The sequence below is a fragment of the Telmatherina bonti genome (assembly GCF_933228915.1).
Source record: "Telmatherina bonti genome assembly, chromosome: 16".
In the NCBI taxonomy this organism is placed as follows: domain Eukaryota; kingdom Metazoa; phylum Chordata; class Actinopteri; order Atheriniformes; family Telmatherinidae; genus Telmatherina; species Telmatherina bonti.
Genome location: NC_136614.1, coordinates 10,260,334 through 10,280,024, shown reverse-complemented (window position 1 = coordinate 10,280,024; position 19,691 = coordinate 10,260,334). Strand labels below are relative to the sequence as shown.

At 44.5% G+C, this 19,691-nt stretch overlaps 1 protein-coding gene across 1 annotated transcript in view; it reads left to right on the top strand.

Moving 5' to 3' along the window:
- Nucleotides 1-19,691, top strand: part of galnt14 (UDP-N-acetyl-alpha-D-galactosamine:polypeptide N-acetylgalactosaminyltransferase 14 (GalNAc-T14)) — a gene marked incomplete at both ends in the record, with an annotated part of 285,968 nt that overhangs the window by 27,078 nt on the left and 239,199 nt on the right. The window contains one exon of the mRNA XM_079255488.1: nt 18,147-18,316. Coding sequence (XP_079111614.1) covers nt 18,147-18,316 — 170 coding nt within the window. The remainder of the gene's footprint in view (nt 1-18,146; nt 18,317-19,691) is intronic.

Sequence of the window (19,691 nt, the reverse complement as noted above, 5' to 3'; positions counted from 1 at the left end):
ATTGGGACAAAAGCATCATCAGCGCCAGGATAAGAAGAGTAAAGAAAAGCCTTCAGGAGGCTGAGATGGTGGTCATTTGTCTGGAAAGTATACAAATCTGAGAGTAAAAAAGGAATACGTTTGAAAAGTTGCTTCATCTAATGAAGAAGAGTTGGAGTTTGCATAACTAAGTGAATGATGCCGGAACATGAAATCTTTCCAGTTTCCAAGTTTTCCCCCTGATGCTTTTTATTAATATGTGGGGATTGAAATGTTCACCTGAACAAGGTAACCACCGGCCGTTTGTCACCTTGCATTTATAAGTGCAGAAGCTAACAAGCAGAAGAGGAGCCTGGGAGATTTTTCTGCAGTTATGAATGTGATTGAAGAAAGACGAGGCCTTGCAGGGCTGCAGAGAAAGAAGCTTCAAATTCACAGCAGTAGCTGGAAACACCTACATGTAAAATTCCATTTGTTTGTCCTCCTTTCTTCTAAATGTCTGGTGGATGCTTTCATCTCTGCCTGCATCATGAATATGCAATGTGATCCTCTTCTGATGCCTGTGGGGACTCTGCCTCATCTCGCCTCTGCTGCCCACACAGAGAGGTCAAAGGTCAAAAGTTAGGCCTGGCTACAGAGCGTACACAACCTGAAGACTGAATAGATCCAGTGCATTTCGGCTGGACTCTGACTTCTGCTTGAGAGGAGGCACTTTCTTGTTTACTGAAGAATATTTGATGAAAATAAAAAGTAATTTACTGTTATTTAATACGTAAAAAGAGCATTTAGAGTTGATTCAAGATGTCTTTTCATAAGCTGCGCAACAAAAGTGAGGAAATCTGAAGCTTTATGCACATTTTACATGAGTGCGCGCCACATATTCAGTTCTGCAGCTCGTCCCACGTACAGGTAGGTCACCATTTCCAGCAGAACTGAGCAGGATTTCTGACGGCACAGGGTTTGCTGGCGAGACGCAGCGCTACAATAAGAAGATAATCCACCAAACACAGATTTCTTCATGGGTTCTGCTAAGTTTTGGTATATTTACGCCTTTTGCTTCAATGTATTAGTCAGTCATGTTGATTTAATTTGATTATCTTATTAAATAACAAAATGCAAAGTCTCAAATGATTCTAGTAAGTCTTTGCTGATTATATTTCCTTTTTTTTGTCTTTTGAAGGATGTCAACAACACGCCTTTTCAGCTGTAAACAGAAACTGATTTCACACAACATGAAATCTCTCATTTCCATGTTTGTGCACCTGTGATCCCGTGATTCATCACAGCGCTGAGAGTCCCGTCTGTCTTATGAGATAAAGTTATGAGAAGGGGTGCACATGTCTCTGTGTGTGTTCATGCATTTTAGAGGACGCGTTTGCTTCAGAGGATGATTGCTTTTCCATTTTCACTAGATAATTCCCCAGACTGTCAGCGGTTAAGCTCATCAGGAGCTAAATGCTTGCTCTGCACATTTCTGTTTGATTTTCATGACTTCCCAAGAACCGTGAAGATTAGACAGATCAGACAAATAATGGAATGAAACGTGCGCTTTGAGTTTTTCATCTGATGCACAAACGCTGTTATCTTGTTTTTGTAATTCCCTGATCTGTGATTAAATGTTGAAGCGGATGCTGGAAAGATGAAACATCAACATATCTGCGCCGTTGTGGGGAGAAAACACTGTTTTTACAAAGCTGGAAAACATTTTATGTAGCAAAGCAAATGAAAATGTGACTTCTTGGTTTGACTGATGATATTCTATTGGTTATAAGTACGTTTGGATTCATGTGCGCTCTTCCTTTGTTGCTACTCTCAAATGCAAAGGATGTGAACTTTACTGACATCTAGTGGTGTAGCTGGAAAATGCAACTAACTAAATCAGCAGCGTCTTGCTGTGACAAAGGAGACGGGAGGGAAACTTACCTGGGTTTCTGCCATGTCCGCTGGGGATGAAGAGCATGTCGCAGTGCGGCAGGGACATCACCGCCACGAGACGCACCGAACGCTGCATCGCGCCGAGTATTACGCGTGTTTTTGTACGTTAAACTGTGGAAATGAGGGGGTTCAAATGTGTGTAAATGATGGAACATTTTGAAATGTGTATTTCTGGTTGGTGATCACGAGGAACTCAGGATTTCCAGTTCAGGCTGGGCGATGCGATGACATGAATCCTTTGGATGATAGAAAATGTCTTGTTTCATATGAGGCTCTGTCCTTTATGCCACCGACGTAATTGGGGAAGCTCCTGTTAGAGGCGGAGCAGCACATTTTAAAGACGCTCATTCAGAGCAGAACCATGTTGTGGAGTACGGAGAGTCTGTTAAGGGCAGGGAATGGACCCAAAAGCAGCACCAGAGACCTAGTCCGATAAACGGTTCCTGAAAGCAACACAAAGGATCCAGGCAAGTTTACAGACTTTATATGAATCGCTTTGAATTGCAGTTTTTGCGTTGGAGTGGATCTCTGGTCTCTAGCGTGCCAAGCAGAGTAATATCCTCCAGGCCAACTGAGCAGGCAAGAAGCAGAAGTGGTGTTAGAGAAGTAAACAACTAACTCACACTGCTGGTCCTCCAGGACAGAAAGACCGTGGGGTGCAGATTCCCAAGGCAAAGCAGGAGGCGGTAGTCGAGGACAGATCAGGTCGGTAGCAGCAGGCAGCTCAGGGTAGAGTCCTGGAAGGTCAGGCATGAAGGCAATACCAATCTGGCAACCAGTGAGGGGTGGAGGCTGTATAAATACAGGCTGAACTGGTGATGAACAGGTGGCAGGTGAGGGCCGTTAACTGACATATTGTAAATATCACTATAAATACTGCTGTGCTGCACGTTGGCGGACTGACCTGGAGGTGAATAAACTGCCTCAAAGGAAGTCCCGACTGCGTCGTATGATTGGGAACCAGCAAACAACCCTGTGACACTTGCATAGAATATGTAGTATGAATGTTTGTCCACAAAAAAATCTGGTTGTCTTCAGATGAAGGTTTTGTTCCGTTTTCATCCTCGATAAGATAAAGCTAGCTGCCGGTTCCAAAGACAAATAGAGACAAAAAGAAAAAAGTAGGTCCGCACGCTAGAGATAGCTCCCGATATGTTTATTAACACATGAAAAAAGTGACGTTTGGTGCGACCGAGGAAGGGCCGTGACCCCCCCCAACGTCACCTTTTCGTTGTGCTAATAACCGGTTGGTAAACACGGTGCTGGAGATCAGCGCAGAGAGACGATGTGGGACGTCTCTCCTTCTTCACTTCGCCAGTTTTTCATTCCTTCAAAAATGATCCATTTCTGCTTATTGCTCCTTTAATATTAAAGTTGAATAAAGTGCCAATAAATTTGATCTTACTCGTTGACAGAATCTGAAAGTAAAGAAATCTCCTCCTGCTGTGGCTGCAGAGGTGAAAACAACGAACACAGATGTTCATATTCTCCCCACATCCCGCCTGAAGCGTGGACTTAACATGTCACGTGTTCCTTAGACCTCTTATCAAAATGTAATGACATTTATAAGCTCCAGTGTGTTAAAATGCCAGGAATGTGCACATCTGTCTGTGTTGTCAGACGGTTGGCAGCATGTGTGTGTGTTTGTTAGTGTGTATGTTGGGGTCATGGACAGAGACGTACGAGCTGGAGCAGAAAACAATGTAGAAACCAAACAAGCAGCGGTGCTGCAGGGAGAGATCTATACACACCCTTAATTGATGACTGTGTGTGTGTGTGTGTGTTTATTCTCCCTTGTTCTCATGGCTGAGACGGCGTTGAAGGGAAAAGCAGAGGATTTGTCTGAAAGTGTGTATTCTGGGTGTGTGTAGTATTGACGTGGTGGTGCTCCCTTCAGACCTGAGCTCAATAAGACCTGACTTCAAACAAACAGCGAGGATTTCAGAGGAGGGGGGGGGTTAAAAACTAAATGAAGACAAAGGCAAGAGGACGAAGAATAAGGAGCGGTAGCCGGGCGGCGGGGAGGAACGGCGGAGAAGACGTGAAATGGAAAAGGAAGATTAAAGAGGACGGATGAGAGGATAAAGTCCGGCTGCAAATGAGGGGAGAAATGGAGGAAAAAGGTGACATAAAAGAAGAAAAACGATGTTTTCCGGGAAGCGGAACTGGCTTTTGTTTTATTTCTTTAATATTCTCAGATGAGCTTTTCTTTTTTTTTTTACTGTGTGACTTAAGCAAAAATAAAATGATTTTTTTTTTTTTTGGGACCAGAATGTTTTTTTTTTACCTTTAAGAAAAACAAAACAAAAAACCAAACAGCATTTTTCTTACATCTTTGCAGAAAGCCGGATTAGTCAGCATTACAGCGGGTAGAACTTGTAAGGATCACGCCTACAGTCAAACATTGGGATAAGGGTCCCCAAAACATGTACATGTAAACATACCTGCTGGTATTGAGACTTTATTTGACATCCAAGTGTGTGTAGGTCACAAGACGGGTTTCCATGACGCCTAGAAATGCACAAAACTGAAATATCACAATGAAAATGTATGGAAACACCTACATTTAGTTAACTTTTCTAATATCACTATAATTTGATACATGTTGATATAGTAATATATGGGAAAAGTGTCATGGAAACACTTTCTGTGTATCTAATGTGACTGGATGAGATGCTGGAGGTCACATGACCAGTTCACTTCAAGTAAAGATGGAGCGGTGTGTATGGACGGAGGAGGAGAAATCCTTTTACAAACCAAAGAGAAAATTATAGCTGCCATCCACGATGCATTGTGGTCTATATTGGCCCGTCTAATGACCATGCTCACTACTTTTCAAAATGAATTGAATCATTTGAATCATTCAAATTATTCAGTGGATAATTCGAAATGTACTACTTTTTTTTCCTGGACATTTGGACACACCTAAAAAATGGTGTGAGCGCTATGTCTGTATGATATATATCACTATGTATGTTGGAGTTTTCACTTCTAATCCATTCAGATCAAACGGCAAACTCCAGCGGTTAAAAGTGAAGCCTAAGCAAAAGTGCCAAAAAACTGCAGTTCTCCCTTCATCCACTAGGGGCTGCAAAACAGAGCAAATCCCCATAGACTCCCATGTTAAAAAGACCAACTTCACAGCAGAAATAAACATGTTTACAGCAGACATAAACATGTTTACAGCAGAAATAAACATGTTTACAGCAGAAACAAACATGTTTACGGCAGAAATAAACATGTTTACAACAGAAATAAACATGTTTACAACAGAAACTTATTTACAGCAGAAATAAACACATTTACAACAGAAATAAACACATTTACAGCAGAAATAAACATGTTTACAGCAGAAATAAACACATTTACAACAGAAACTTATTTACAGCAGAAATAAACACATTTACAACAGAAATAAACACATTTACAGCAGAAATAAACATGTTTACAGCAGAAATAAACACATTTACAACAGAAATAAACACATTTACAGCAGAAACAAACATGTTTACGGCAGAAATAAACATGTTTACAGCAGAAATAAACACATTTACAACAGAAATAAACACATTTACAGCAGAAATAAACATGTTTGCAACAGAAATAAACAACTAACCCTAGTTTGGTACTAAAATCCATTTTTGGTTTAATAGTTCAGGTTTACCTTCATGACAACTGTGGGGGGAGTGAATTTTTTTTTTTACTCGCCCGTTTAAAAGTAATTTAATCTCAAAGTTCGTCATATTTGGGGGCGTGTCCTTTTGATTGACAGGTACCCGATCTCCCGCTTCAGGTAAGAAGAACGTAGAACAACCGCGGTTTTTAGCCGGTTAACAACGTGACTTAGCTTTAGCCCACTTACCTCCATTAGCTGGTTAGCACCTGTTATCTCTGGGTTAGCTTGGTTAGCTATTATCTACTGGCAAGTCGGAGTTTAATGTCAATCATCCACCCCCACATTCACAGCCCCCCCTCTCAACTCTACCGTTTAGCCCTTTTTGTGTTTTCCAAGAGAGACGTGACGTGATGCCGGCAAGATGGCGACGGTAGAAACCGGCCACTGAGCCTCATGTCAGTTCTTCAGAAACCCACCGGTGATGTCGCAGCGGCGCCGTACAGCTGACTGTGTGTTTTAAATGGGATTCAAACTAGTTTTCCAGCCTGCTTGTTATTATGGAATCCAGTAAAACTAAGAGAAGTGGATTTAATACAGAGGAAGGGCAGCGTTGTGGACACAACTCTGACTGAAACATGTTAAAACTACTTCCATTGCCTCGATTTGACCTTAAAATGGAAGTTTTGCAGCTTGTAGACCTCCTCAGACAGGAAGTATCATTACCGTTAGAGAGCGAAGTTGTACTGCATAGAGAAGTTTAATCATCTTGCCTCCAGACGATATTGTTTGAAGTGTTGAGTTTTATCTGCTAATAGAAACTGTCGGCGGATGCTCTGCCACCTCCACTCTGATTAAAGCACAACGTGAAGCGCTGTTTTATCGTTTCCATTGACTGTGTCTGCTGCTCTTCACTGAGCCGGGCTAGAAAGCCTGATGCTCTGGAGCTGATCTGAAGATCTGAAGTCCCGGTCCTGCGCGGCAGCGTGCACTTTCTGGGATAACAAGATGGAACCTGAAGATTGCAAAACTTTAATACTCAGCTGCAGCGTGAGGTTTATAATCAGCCAACTTATGAGGAGAGCAGCAGAAAACAGGTGGAAATCAGGTCTGTTACGAGGACGGATTGTTTTCTGTGTGCGCTGCGACAAATCCCACCCAACGCTACTTTCCTTTGTTTGTTTTATTTCTTCAGCCGGGGTAATCTGTCTTTGGGATGCTTATCTTTGTTTGGCTTCTGAATAAGGATTTCAGTCTGAGTGACTTAATCTGCAGCTGTAAATCCATTTTTATGTTTTTTCATGTCTGCAGAGGATTTGCAGCTGTGCGTGACCAGAGATCTCCGCCACCTATTTTCTGTTTCATCTCATTATTTTTCTTCGTTGAATTCATTAGAGATCTCATCAGGTTTTTTTCTGTTGTCCTGCTTATAACAGCATCAAAAACAGTCGCACTCGGCCAATCCAGTGGAGCGAGGATGGAAATAAAAGCCTTTAAATTACATGCAAAATCAACAGAACGGATGGAAAAACAGATAGATGGAAACTTCCTATTTCTGAGTCAGACAATAAGAGGTGAAATAAGAAGAGATGGAGGATGAGCTGTAATAACACATCTAATGACCACCATCTGTCTGACTTTAATTTACTCATAGAAATTTCACTTGTTTTGATGTTTTATTCCGGTCGTTACAAAGGTTATGCATCATCATCTAACACACCTGATGTGTGTTTGTGTGGTCATGTGTTGCAGCTGCAGACGTGTGATTTATCCCCTGCATAAACCAGGTCATACATCATCTGGCTGGTGCACGTTAAAGCAGGAAGAGAGGATGAGTAAACAGTGCCATGATTTTTACATCTATTTTTACTGCGACTAGTTTTCACTGGAAGTTTCTGGGCTGGATCGCCCAGTTCTCCTCCTGTTCCAGTCTTCCACACTAACCCGGAGGTTCTGTTCAGCGTCGGCTTGCTTTAATTATTCTTCAATTCTTCGGCTCTTTTCCTGAACTGCTCTGACACACTGAGACTGTCCTATAAGAGCAAATAGCTTCTAGTTTCTGAGTGTTTCCACTGGAGTTGCAATGGAAAGGATATATCACCATTCCAGACGCGACTCGGCTCTAAATGAGCATCAGCTGGGAAGATTTTAACCTGATTATCTGGATTCAGTGACAAACTTTGGTATTTTCATCATTGTTTTGATGCAGGGCACGATTAATCAAATAAAACGTTACAAAGGGGATAAAAAAAAACTACAAGAGATAAATTATTAATAAAGAATTCATAAAAAGGGGTAAAATTATCTGAGGATATTTAAAAAATGTAACGGCATAAGGAACAAATGAGTTTTTCAGTGTGCTGGTCCCGGTCTTGAGGTTGTTGGGGAACGTTCACGTCAACCTTTTTGATCGGAATCCGAGTCCGTTTGCTCGGAAAGTCGCTTCGTTTGGGGAAATGTGAACGCGCCAAACGAATTCTGATTCGGACCAAAGAGACAGACTCACTCTGCCTACAGACGCAGGTCTCAGTCCTTTTCAAGCGGACCAAATACAGGAAGCAGATTACAAAACAAGTCACTTCTTGCATGTGGCGTAGCATTGCATTGTGGGTAAACACATAGCGATGGCGTTAAGGGTCCTCTGCCTCGCCTGGTGTTCATACTGCGTCCGTTGTTGCAGCGTATTTCTGCAGGATACTTGCATAAAACACAATAAAAACCCAAAACAGCCATAGTTTGGTCTCAATGTTTGACTCGCAACAGAGTTTTCTTCTTCACGCCGGTCTTGTCCTCTCTTGGCTCTGCTGCTCCATCTCCGCATCTGTTTGGGGGTTTTTGGCCCAGAAATCTGCCATTTTGTAGGCTAAAACAACAAGTTCAGCAACCAGACCTGGAGCTCTTCTACAGTCTGAGTGCGACGTCTACCTGCGACAGATCGCTGATGTTTCTGAAGAACATCAGGAAACCGCAGCTCAAACGGCCAGAAAATGGTTTCTCACCAGCAGAGTTGGTCGTTTAAGTTTGTTTGGATTTGTTAAAACTCACCTGAGGGATTAAACTGAATTATTTCCAGTAAGAAAACCCAAACTTTCCCTCCTCTGCCTCTCCCAGGCGTTTCCTTCGCTGTCTGTCTCCACAGCGAGCTGTCAGAAAGTATGCGGCGACCGCGACGCCTCCGGGGTGTGTGTGTGTGTGTGTGTGTGTGTGTGTGTGTGTGTGTGTGTGTGTGTGTGAAGGCTTCACCGTTCTCATTATGATTCTAAATGTATCGGTCTGTCTCGTCTGGATGAATTAATAAGTTCCCTCGGTGACTCGACACACACATTCTCATTCACAGACATGCAGCGCCACGCTGTTTGTCCAGCGGTTCAAGCCTCAGGTTTGTTAATTAAATGTCTGTGTGCATGTAGGCAGCCGTGAGAGGCATTGAGAAGATGCCACGGTGCATTAGGAAGACAAGCTCTGAGTGTGTGTGTGTGTGTGTGTAAATAGGGTTGAATCCAGAGGACCTTGGAAACTGGTCCTTCTTGTGAGATGAGACAAACCGATCATAAAGAGGCGAGCGGGCTGCAGGTGTGTGTCTGTGTGTGTGAAATGGAGACGTTTGATCCTGTTCTATCTTCCATCTTCACTAATATCTGATTTCAGTCTTAATTCTTGTTCACATATGTATGCATTAAAACAGTTTTTCTTGAATATTAAAGAGATTCTCATCAGTATTTACATCAACAGTAAATAAATGAATGAATAAACACAGAAGCGTTTTTGTATGACCATCTGAAAGGTCATCAGATTACTGGAATATTCCATGGTGCTTCTACATGCGCTGAATAATATGGAAAAGATCGATTTACTGATCTTTTATTGGATGCATTTCAGCAGACGTGTGCGTGTGATCACGTCTCTTCCTGTTGTTTTAAACCCATTTGTGCCGGCTGAACGTGCGGGAGGCTCCGGTGTTAGCGTTAGCGTTAGCTGCTGATGTGAGCGCAGTAAGATGCCAAATGGTTTCCAGGTGGAGGAAAAAAACTGATTTTAGTTTGATCTCAGCAAGAGAAGTTGAGTTTGATGGAAGTGACCATAGATCGTATATGAAAGATAGACGGAGCCTTCGGTGGTAAAAAGTGAAGCCTGTGCGGAAGTGCATAAAACTGCAGTTCCCACTTCATCCACCAGGGGCTGGAAAACAGAGCGAATCCCCATAGACTCCCATGTTAAAAAGACCAACTTCACAGCAGAAATAAACATGTTTACAGCCTGGTTCAAAAATCCATTTTAGGTTTAATAGGTCAGGTTTACCTTCATGACAACTGTGGGGGGAGTGAATTTTTTTCTAACTTGCCCGTTTATAAGTAATTTAATCTCAAAATTCGGTATATTTAGGGGCGTGTCCTTTTGATTGACAGGTACCCGATCTCCTGCTTCAAGTCAGAAGAACGTAGAACAACCGCGGTTTTTAGCCGGTTCACAACATGACTTAGCTTTAGCCCGCTTACCTCCGTTAGCTGGTTAGCTCCTGTTATCTCTGGGTTAGCTTGGTTAGCTTTTAGCTACAGAGAGCTCGGAGTTCGCCTGATGTCAATCATCCATCATGGCGCTCACAGCCTCCCTCTCAGCTCTACCTCTTTGCCATATTTGTATTTTTCGGGCAAGACGACACACATGACCACCAAGATGGCTACTAAGAAAAGTAATCTACAGGAATCTTTGAAGAGTTCTTCTCTTTGAGGAACGTTGGGAGGATTTTCTTTTCATTTAATAATAATTCTCACCATCACAGGAACAAGAAAAGCTTTGATTTACTTTACTGTGTTTCTTCATCTTTTTCTTACTTTTCTCATCTTCTGTTTGACCCTCCATCTTGTCTTCTTTCTTCAGCTCCATCGGTTCCTCTGCTGAAAAAGTTTATTTATATTTTATAGCTCTCAATCCAGTCCAGGGTTGCTGGGAATGTGGAGACCATCCCAGTGAGTAGGATTCCTCTGTATGTTTTATTTAATGACTTAGTAACTTCTCACCTCTGTTACCTCTCTTCCTCTCATTTCGCCTCCTCCTGCTCCTCACCGGAATGAGTCAAATTCAGTCAAATTTTTATTTTCCCAGATAAAACCACTTTTAGTGGTTGTTCATTTAATCCAGGCAGCAGACATGGCAGCACAGGAGCAGGCCTTGATTACAAGAACGATCAAGGCCCAGATCTACCAGACCAGGCAGGATCCCAGGTGCAGACTGTGCAAAGGAGCCCCTGAAACAATCCAGCACCTCACAGCAGGGTGCAAGATACTGGCAGTATACATGAAGTGCCTTAACCAAGTATCTGGCATAGTGTACAGGAACATCTGTGGAGAATATGGACTGGAAACCCTTCAGTCCCAATAGAAGGCACCTCCCAAGGTGGTGGAGAATGAGAGGACTAAGATCCTCTGGGACTTCCAGATCCAGACAGCTAAAACGGTGGTGGCCAACCAGCCGGACATAGTGGTCATTGATAAGCTACAGAGAAACGCCGTAGTGATTGATGTATCCATCCCAATGATGGACATATCAGGTAAAAGGAGCAGAGGACAGAGGGGACAGACGGAGGTGTTGCTAATGAAGAAGAGAAAACTAGAGTCTTTTATTCTTACTCACCTCCCAACCACCAGAAATAGACGATAGACTTGGTGATGTTCGCTTTGTCTTTAAATAAACTCACTGAAGGGTCTGAAACATCGTTAAATATAGCGCTAACGTGGCTAAGTTAGCAGTGGAAGTCCTGAGTGCATCAGTGTAATCGGCGTACCAGGAAATTATGCTCTGACAAAGGTTCCACGACTTTTGTTTCTGTAAATAATGCAAATATATATTAGAGGTGTGATTTTAATAGTTATTAATGCATTATTTACAGAATCTATCTATCTATCTATCTATCTATCTATCTATCTATCTATCTATCTATCTATCTATCTATCTATCTATCTATCTATCTATCTATCTATCTATCTATCTATCTATCGCTATCTGTCTGTCTGTGTGTCTCTCTCTCTCTATCTATCTATCGATCGGTCTGTCCGTCTGTCCGTATCTTGATATCAATTCATATAATTTCAATTCGATTCCAATTTTTTGGGTGCCGATTCGATTAAAATTGTGATTCTCACAATTCTATGACATTGCTGACTTTTGTAAATTAAAAACAAAAAATATGTTTAAAACTTTTTTCTTTTTCTTTTTCTTTTTTTTTTGCTCGTCATTTACCTTGATTTTAATTAGGAAAAACCAACCCAGTAGCCAGACCATCATTCTGCTGCTATAACGCCCAAGAAGACAAGTAAATGGATCAATAAAAACAAGAAGAATGACAAAAATGTAATAATGGATTATTTTATTTGGAAAAAAAAAATTTTTTTTCTTTTTTTTTTTTTTAAACTAAAAAATCTATTTTAAAATTGTGAAGCAAAAAATCTAGATTTTTGATTTTTTGACTTGATTTTCCCGCCCCTCATATATATATGTGTATATATATATATATATATATATATATATATATATATATATATATATATATATATATATATATATATATATATATATATATATATATATGTGTATATATATATATATATATATATATATATATATATATATATACATATATACATATATATATATATATATATATACATATGTATATATATATAGATATATATATATATATATCTATATATATATATATATATATATATATATATATATATATATATATATATATATATATGTGTATCTATATATATATATATATATACATATATATATATATATATAGATATATATATATATATATATATAGATACACTGCTCCTTTCCGCTTAATGTTTATTATACGCGTGTAGAGTTGACATCATCCCCAACCTGCAGATATTGTCAACAATATCAGCCGTTTTATGATTTCTAAACCATCAAATCTTTTATTTCTTCTTTCTCAGCGTTCAGTTCCTGTCATCTTTCCTCCAACTCCGCCACCCTTTTCTTTCCTCCTTTCAGCTTCTTTTGTTTCTTTTCGTCCATGTTTCCCTCTCTCCTTCCATCCCTTCGCCCTCTCCTCCTCTTGTTCTTCATGCTTTGTTGTTCCAGCCGCCGAGGGAAGACCTTCCAACACACACTGCACCTCCCTTCCCTCTAATGGACCCATTTAGACAATGTGTCGCATCAGCAAGTCGCTGCCGAAATAATGAGAAGAAGAAGAAGGAGGAAGACGAGAAGAAGATGAGGGGTGCGAGTAGTTTTCCACATCCTTTCATCCAGACAGCTGCTACACCCTAAACACACACCACTGAAGTTGTGACCCTGAACGTGTTGATCTGCGTGTGTGCGTGTGTGTGTGTGTGTGTGTGTGTGTGTGTGTGTGTGTGTGAGAGAGAGATCGTTACAGAGAAATATGGCATCCAGAGGTTTTGCTGAAGCTCCTGCCTTGATTCAGGAAGCGAGAGAGAGAACATGCATTCTTCATGTCTCTCACCCTTTTAAGAAACATCGTTTCTCTTTTATGGATGACAAAAATACACACCGAAGCACACACACTTCCTCTGAAGTAAGACACACTCCCTAGCCTTCCAAAATGATACCTTGTACACACAGTCACTAAACTACAAAAACACATTTGCGCCTGCAGACTCAAACATACACACACACACACACACTCCTACATGCAGGCGTGCTTCTGTAGCATCTTATAAATCATATAAATTCTCTGTAAAACGACACACACTGCAGACACGGAGCGTGCAGCTCTGCTTGCTTCTCTTTGTCTTTCAGTATTTATTCCCTGCATCAACGTGTCACATCTGACCTTATAAAGTTGGTATTTTCTGGAACATGGTGTGTTTTTGGTGACTTCGGCTTGTAATGTGGCTAATGCTAGGAGCCTGAAATTAGCACGTTAAAGAGCCACGTTGATGCTTCACCCGACTAACCACCGACTGCAGGAGTTTTTCCAAAGCGTTGGGTCATGCACGTTTAGAAGTTGCCTTGGAGACAGAAACACCAACTCATCTGCACTCGCAGGACCATGGCTCAGAACATTGTGTTGCTGTTATTTCAGAGTTTTTATTTGGTTTTCTGCACCTCTGAAGTCATTTAAAAGCCTGGATTTTCTGTTCAAGGTGAGCTGCAGCCTGAGGGGGGAGAAGCAGCGGCCACATTCTCTCTTTTCTTTATGACTTCCATTCATGCTTATTATTTTGACTTTAAATCCTTTTCTTTCAGCCACAAAAGACAGAAATTCAGTGCCGTTTGCTACTTACTGGTGAGCAGCAAAGAAACGAATGGATGGATTTCCTGCTGCTTGGCGAGGAGCTGTTTTACTCTCTGCGTGCGGTTTTTCACGCCACACCGGAATGAGCTGAAGCCTGAGGATTTTGTGAAATCCAGAATAATGAAGCTGAAATCTGTCAGTGTTTCACACCAGCATGGTTTCCTCTGCGTGGTTGATGTTCGGTTCACGTCTCAGATGGAACAGACGATGTGTTTCTTTATAAACGGATTCTTACCCGTTTATTTGCCTCATGTCCTCGGTCCAACTCCAACCCTCTCACCCAGGCATTCTTCAGGCCATCATCAGGGACAGCTGTCTCTAGACTTCTTTTAGGACTTTCTGACGATTCTTCTGTTGGTTTTATGTCCAAATCCCACCGTTTGACACTGATTTTCAGTTCAGTACTTGTGTCATGTGGCTTTTCTTCCCCATATTCCCTCCTTATGAGCAGCTTCTTGACTCCTTCCATGGAGACCATTCCTGGTGAGGTTTTGTCCAACAGAAGGGTCTCTCGGGTCGTTGCATTCGGACATTTTCAGATCTGGTTCATCTGCTGGCAATACTCTTAAAGCTTCCTTCTTTATGCTCCACTTTTTAACATCAGTTAATGTTGAGCATTGCAGCATCACCAGCGATGAACTCGAAGGAAAAATCATGGAGACAAAGATCTTCTCCAGCCTCCGTGGCTTATTTATTTAAGGATAACAGATAAAAAGTACACCCTCCTTCAGAGGGAAAATCATACAACACAAAAAAGGAGGGAAAAAAGTAAGTTCTCTGGGCGCGCTTGCAGACGTGAACGTAATGACGCAGAGTGCGTCCTCGACCAGTAAAACAGCGCCTCACCGTGGTGACAATCACAAATAAAACCCCTCTTGGTGATAACATGGAAATGGATTTCCAACATGAGCACACAATAAAGTCTCTTAACAGTTAAACTGTTTGACCTTTGCCGTTTTACATTCATGCAACTAAAGAAGCAGGAATAAATGACATGTAGGAGGCAGGCTGCTGTGTGTCGACACGACACTGGTGGGATTGGCGTCTTTTCTTATGTTTGAATGGTTCGTGTGTGTGTGTGTGTGTGTGTGTGTGTGTTAAGATTCTTACAGAAGCAGCTTGTCTTTGTGTTTCTGCAGTGGGATAGTTGCTGATAGGACTGTGACAAGATGCTTTTGTTCTGATTCGATTCCGATTTTTTGGGTGCCGATTCGATTTAAATTGCTATTCCCACAATTCTCACAATATTGCTGATTTTTGTAGATTAAAAGCAAAAAAAAATGTATAAAACTTTTTTTTTTGCTCGTCGTTTTTCTTCATTTCAATCCGGAAATACAAACCAGTAGCCAGACCATCATTCTGCTGCTGTGATGCCCAAGATGACAAGTTAAAAGATCAATAAAAACAATAAAAATGACCAAAATTTTGTAATGGATTATCTTTATTTATTTGAAAAAAAAAATTTTTTAACAAAAAAATTGATTTAAAAATTTTAAAGCAAAAAAAATCCACATTTTTGATTTTTCAATTCGATTTTCACGCTGCTGGCTGCTGAAAATTCACATTAGAAACAACTGAAAATCTGGACATTTGCTAAACGGTACTTAGTTTGGCCGCCTGGATAGTTGGCGTCGACTTTCGCTGCTCGCTGGAGCAACAGACACGTCACAGACCCGTCCCGTCACAGACCCGTCACAGACCCGTCACGTCACAGACCCGTCACGTCACAGACCCGTCACGTCACAGACCCGTCACAGACCCGTCCCGTCACAGACCCGTCACAGACCCGTCCCGTCACAGACTCGTCACAGACCCGTCACGTCACAGACCCGTCACAGACCCGTCACAGACCCGTCACATCACAGACCCGTCACGTCACAGACCCGTCCCGTCACAGACCCGTCCCGTCACAGACCCGTCACGTCACAGACCCGTCACAGACCTGTCACAGACCCGTCCCGTCACAGACCCGTCCCGTCACAGACCCGTCACAGACCCGTCACAGACCCGTCACGTCACAGACTCGTCACAGACCTGTCACAGACCCGTCACGTCACAGACACGTCACAGACCCGTCCCATCACAGACCCGTCACGTCACAGACCCGTCACAGACCCGTCCTGTCACAGACTCGTCACAGACCCGTCACAGACCCGTCCTGTCACAGACCCGTCCCATCACAGACCCGTCACGTCACAGACCCGTCACGTCACAGACCCGTCACAGACCCGTCACGTCACAGACTCGTCACAGACCCGTCACAGACCCGTCCTGTCACAGACCCGTCACAGACCCGTCACGTCACAGACCCGTCAGAGACCCGTCCTGTCACAGACCCGTCCCGTCACAGACCCGTCCCGTCACAGACCCGTCCCGTCACAGACCCGTCACGTCACAGACCCGTCCCGTCACAGACCCGTCCTGTCACAGACCCGTCCCGTCACAGACCCGTCACGTCACAGACCCGTCCCGTCACAGACCCGTCACAGACCCGTCCTGTCACAGACCCGTCACAGACCCGTCCTGTCACAGACCCGTCAGAGACCCGTCCTGTCACAGACCCGTCAGAGACCCGTCCTGTCACAGACCCGTCCCGTCACAGACTCGTCCCGTCACAGACTCGTCCCGTCACAGACCCGTCCCGTCACAGACCCGTCCCGTCACAGACCCGTCACAGACCCGTCCCGTCACAGACCCGTCCCGTCACAGACCCGTCACAGACCAGACCCGTCACAGACCCGTCCTGTCACAGACCCGTCGGACTTGTCACAGACCCGTCCCGTCACAGACTTGTCACAGACCCGTCACAGACTCGTCACAGACTCGTCACAGACCCGTCACAGACCCGTCCTGTCACAGACCCGTCACAGACCCGTCACGTCACAGACCCGTCCTGTCACAGACTCGTCACAGACCCGTCACAGACCCGTCCTGTCACAGACTCGTCACAGACCCGTCACAGACCCGTCACAGACTTGTCACAGACCCGTCCTGTCACAGACCCGTCCCGTCACAGACCCGTCACAGACCCGTCCTGTCACAGACCCGTCACAGACCCGTCCTGTCACAGACCCGCCCTGTCACAGACCCGTCCTGTCACAGACCCGTCCTGTCACAGACCCGCCCTGTCACAGACCCGTCACGTCACAGACCCGTCACAGACCCGTCACAGACCCGTCCCGTCACAGACCCGCCCTGTCACAGACCCGTCCCGTCACAGACCCGTCACAGACCCGTCACAGACCCGTCCTGTCACAGACTCATCACAGACCCGTCACAGACCCGTCCTGTCACAGACCCGTCCCGTCACAGACTCATCACAGACCCGTCACAGACCCGTCCTGTCACAGACCCGTCACAGACCCGTCCTGTCACAGACCCGCCCTGTCACAGACCCGTCCTGTCACAGACCCGTCCTGTCACAGACCCGCCCTGTCACAGACCCGTCACGTCACAGACCCGTCACAGACCCGTCACAGACCCGTCCCGTCACAGACCCGCCCTGTCACAGACCCGTCCCGTCACAGACCCGTCACAGACCCGTCACAGACTTGTCACAGACCCGTCCTGTCACAGACCCGTCCTGTCACAGACCCGTCACAGACCCAGACTGAGGCATTATTTACTTGGACAACAGTCTGAAAAGCTTCAACCTGTCTTGATTTTTGTCCAGAATTTACTGGAATGCTGAGATTTTAACGCACAAAGCAGCATGCTGCAACACAAGGCAAACTCCAGCAGTTGGTCACAAACAAAGAAAAAGCAGAAAAGATAGAAAATAAAATAAATAAAGTTCAGGATCTGTCTGCTTAAATACCAAAGAGCAGAAGTCAGAACCACTCCGAGTCTCCGTGAGATGAAACGAGCCGTAAAAGCTGCGGAGAGGCTCTGAAGAAGCTGCTTGCTGCGGACAGCAGATACACCCAGACTGTGACATTTATGACTAAATCTCACATTCCTCTTTCTTCCACTCTGACGATGACTGATACAAAGAAAATGTCAGTAAACAACTACAGCTGATGGCGGTTATCTAAAACCCAGCAACACGTTTATTTAAGTTGGTTTTAACAGGTTTTAAATCACCCAAATGTTCCTTCACTTTCATGTTTAATGATATATTCATGGTTTATTATAAATATGTTTATGAGTTTCTGATTTATTGGATTCATTTCAGCCTCTAAAGCTTTTTTTTAGGAATGGATCATTAAAAAAAAAAAGCCCATAATGGGATGCGGTTGTCATGGCAACAATTCCGTCTGTTGTTGCTTCTTTATTTTGTTAAAAAAAACATTTATGGGTCTAATTTATCAGCCAATCCGTCCGCAGATCTCCGAAGCCGAGTGGGAGGACATGCTGGAGGGCTTCGATGAGCGGAGTTACCTGAGCGCTCGGCGCTGGAAGCCTGGCGACGACCCGTACACGCTCTACGCCTTCAACCAGAGAGAGAGCGAACGAATCCCGAGCAACCGAGCCCTGAGGGACACGCGGCACTACAGGTACACCAGTCCTGAACCAGACAACCACACTGCAGTCAGAGATGTGCAATCCTGGGAAACTTTCATTGATAAAAAGGTCGGGTGATCAAAAACGGTCCTGCCGGGTCCTGCCGAGTCCCGCCGGTCCTGTTTTGGTCTTGCCGCGTCCTGCCGGGTCCTGTCAAGTCCCGCCGGGTCCCGCCGGTCCTGTTTTAGTCCTGCCGGGTCCTGTTTTGGTCCTGTTGGGTCCTGCTGAGTCCTGTTTTGGTCCTGCTGGGTCCTGTTTTGGTCCCGCCGGGTCCTGCCGGGTCCCGTTGTGTTCTGTTTTGGTCCTGTTTTGGTCCTGCTGGGTCCTGTTTTGGTCCTGTTGGGTCCGGCCGGGTCCTGTTTTGGTCCTGCTGGGTCCTGTTTTGGTCCTGTTGGGTCCGGCCGGGTCCTGTTTTGGTCCTGCCGGGTCCTGTTTTGGTCCTGCCGGGTCCTGTTTTGGTCCCGCCGGGTCCTGCCGGGTCCTTTTTTGTTTTAGTCCTGCCGGGTCCCGTTGTGTTCTGTTTTGGTCCTGTTTTGGTCCTACCGAGTCCTGCCGGGTCCTGTTTTGGTCCTACCGAGTCCTGCTGGGTCCTGTTTTGGTCCTACCGAGTCCTGCCGGGTCCTGTTTTGGTCCTGCTGGGTCCTGTTTTGGTCCTACCGGGTCCTGTCAAGTCCCGCCGGGTCCCGCCGGTCCTGTTTTGGTCCTGCCGGGTCCCGTTGTGTTCTGTTTTGGTCCTGTTTTGGTCCTGCCGGGTCCTGTTTTGGTCCCGCCGGGTCCTGCCGGGTCCCGTTGTGTTCTGTTTTGGTCCTGTTTTGGTCCTGCCGGGTCCTGTTTTGGTCCTGTCGGGTCCTGCCGGGTCCCGTTGTGTTCTGTTTTGGTCCTGCTGGGTCCTGTTTTGGTCCTGTCGGGTCCTGCCGGGTCCCATGCTGGGAAATCCAGCCTTGTGTGGATAACGTCACATGATGTACTGCGCTGCCATTATTTACCAGAAACTAAACCGTGTCCAGTCCTACTGTTGTCCACGTGGAAGTCCGCAACGTTCAGGTGTGTTCATGAAACGCCGAGGAGGAAAGACATCAGCCGTGGTCATAGCGAGGCGTCTGCTGTCTGGGAACGGTTAGAAACTTATTTTACTGTCCATTATTTTCCACTGAGAAGGATTTTTCACAAGTAGAAACATTGAGGACGGCTGGTGACGTCCCAGAAAGCTCCGCCAGAGGCCAGACGTCTCGACGACCCTCAGTTAGCACGACGCTGGTGATGTCTGGTCAGAATGCGGAGCAGCAAACGCCTCCATACAGCAGCCGGGCACGGTGGCGGGGGGATGGTGATTTGCTGCTGCAGGACAGCGACGTTCAGACGGAGGAA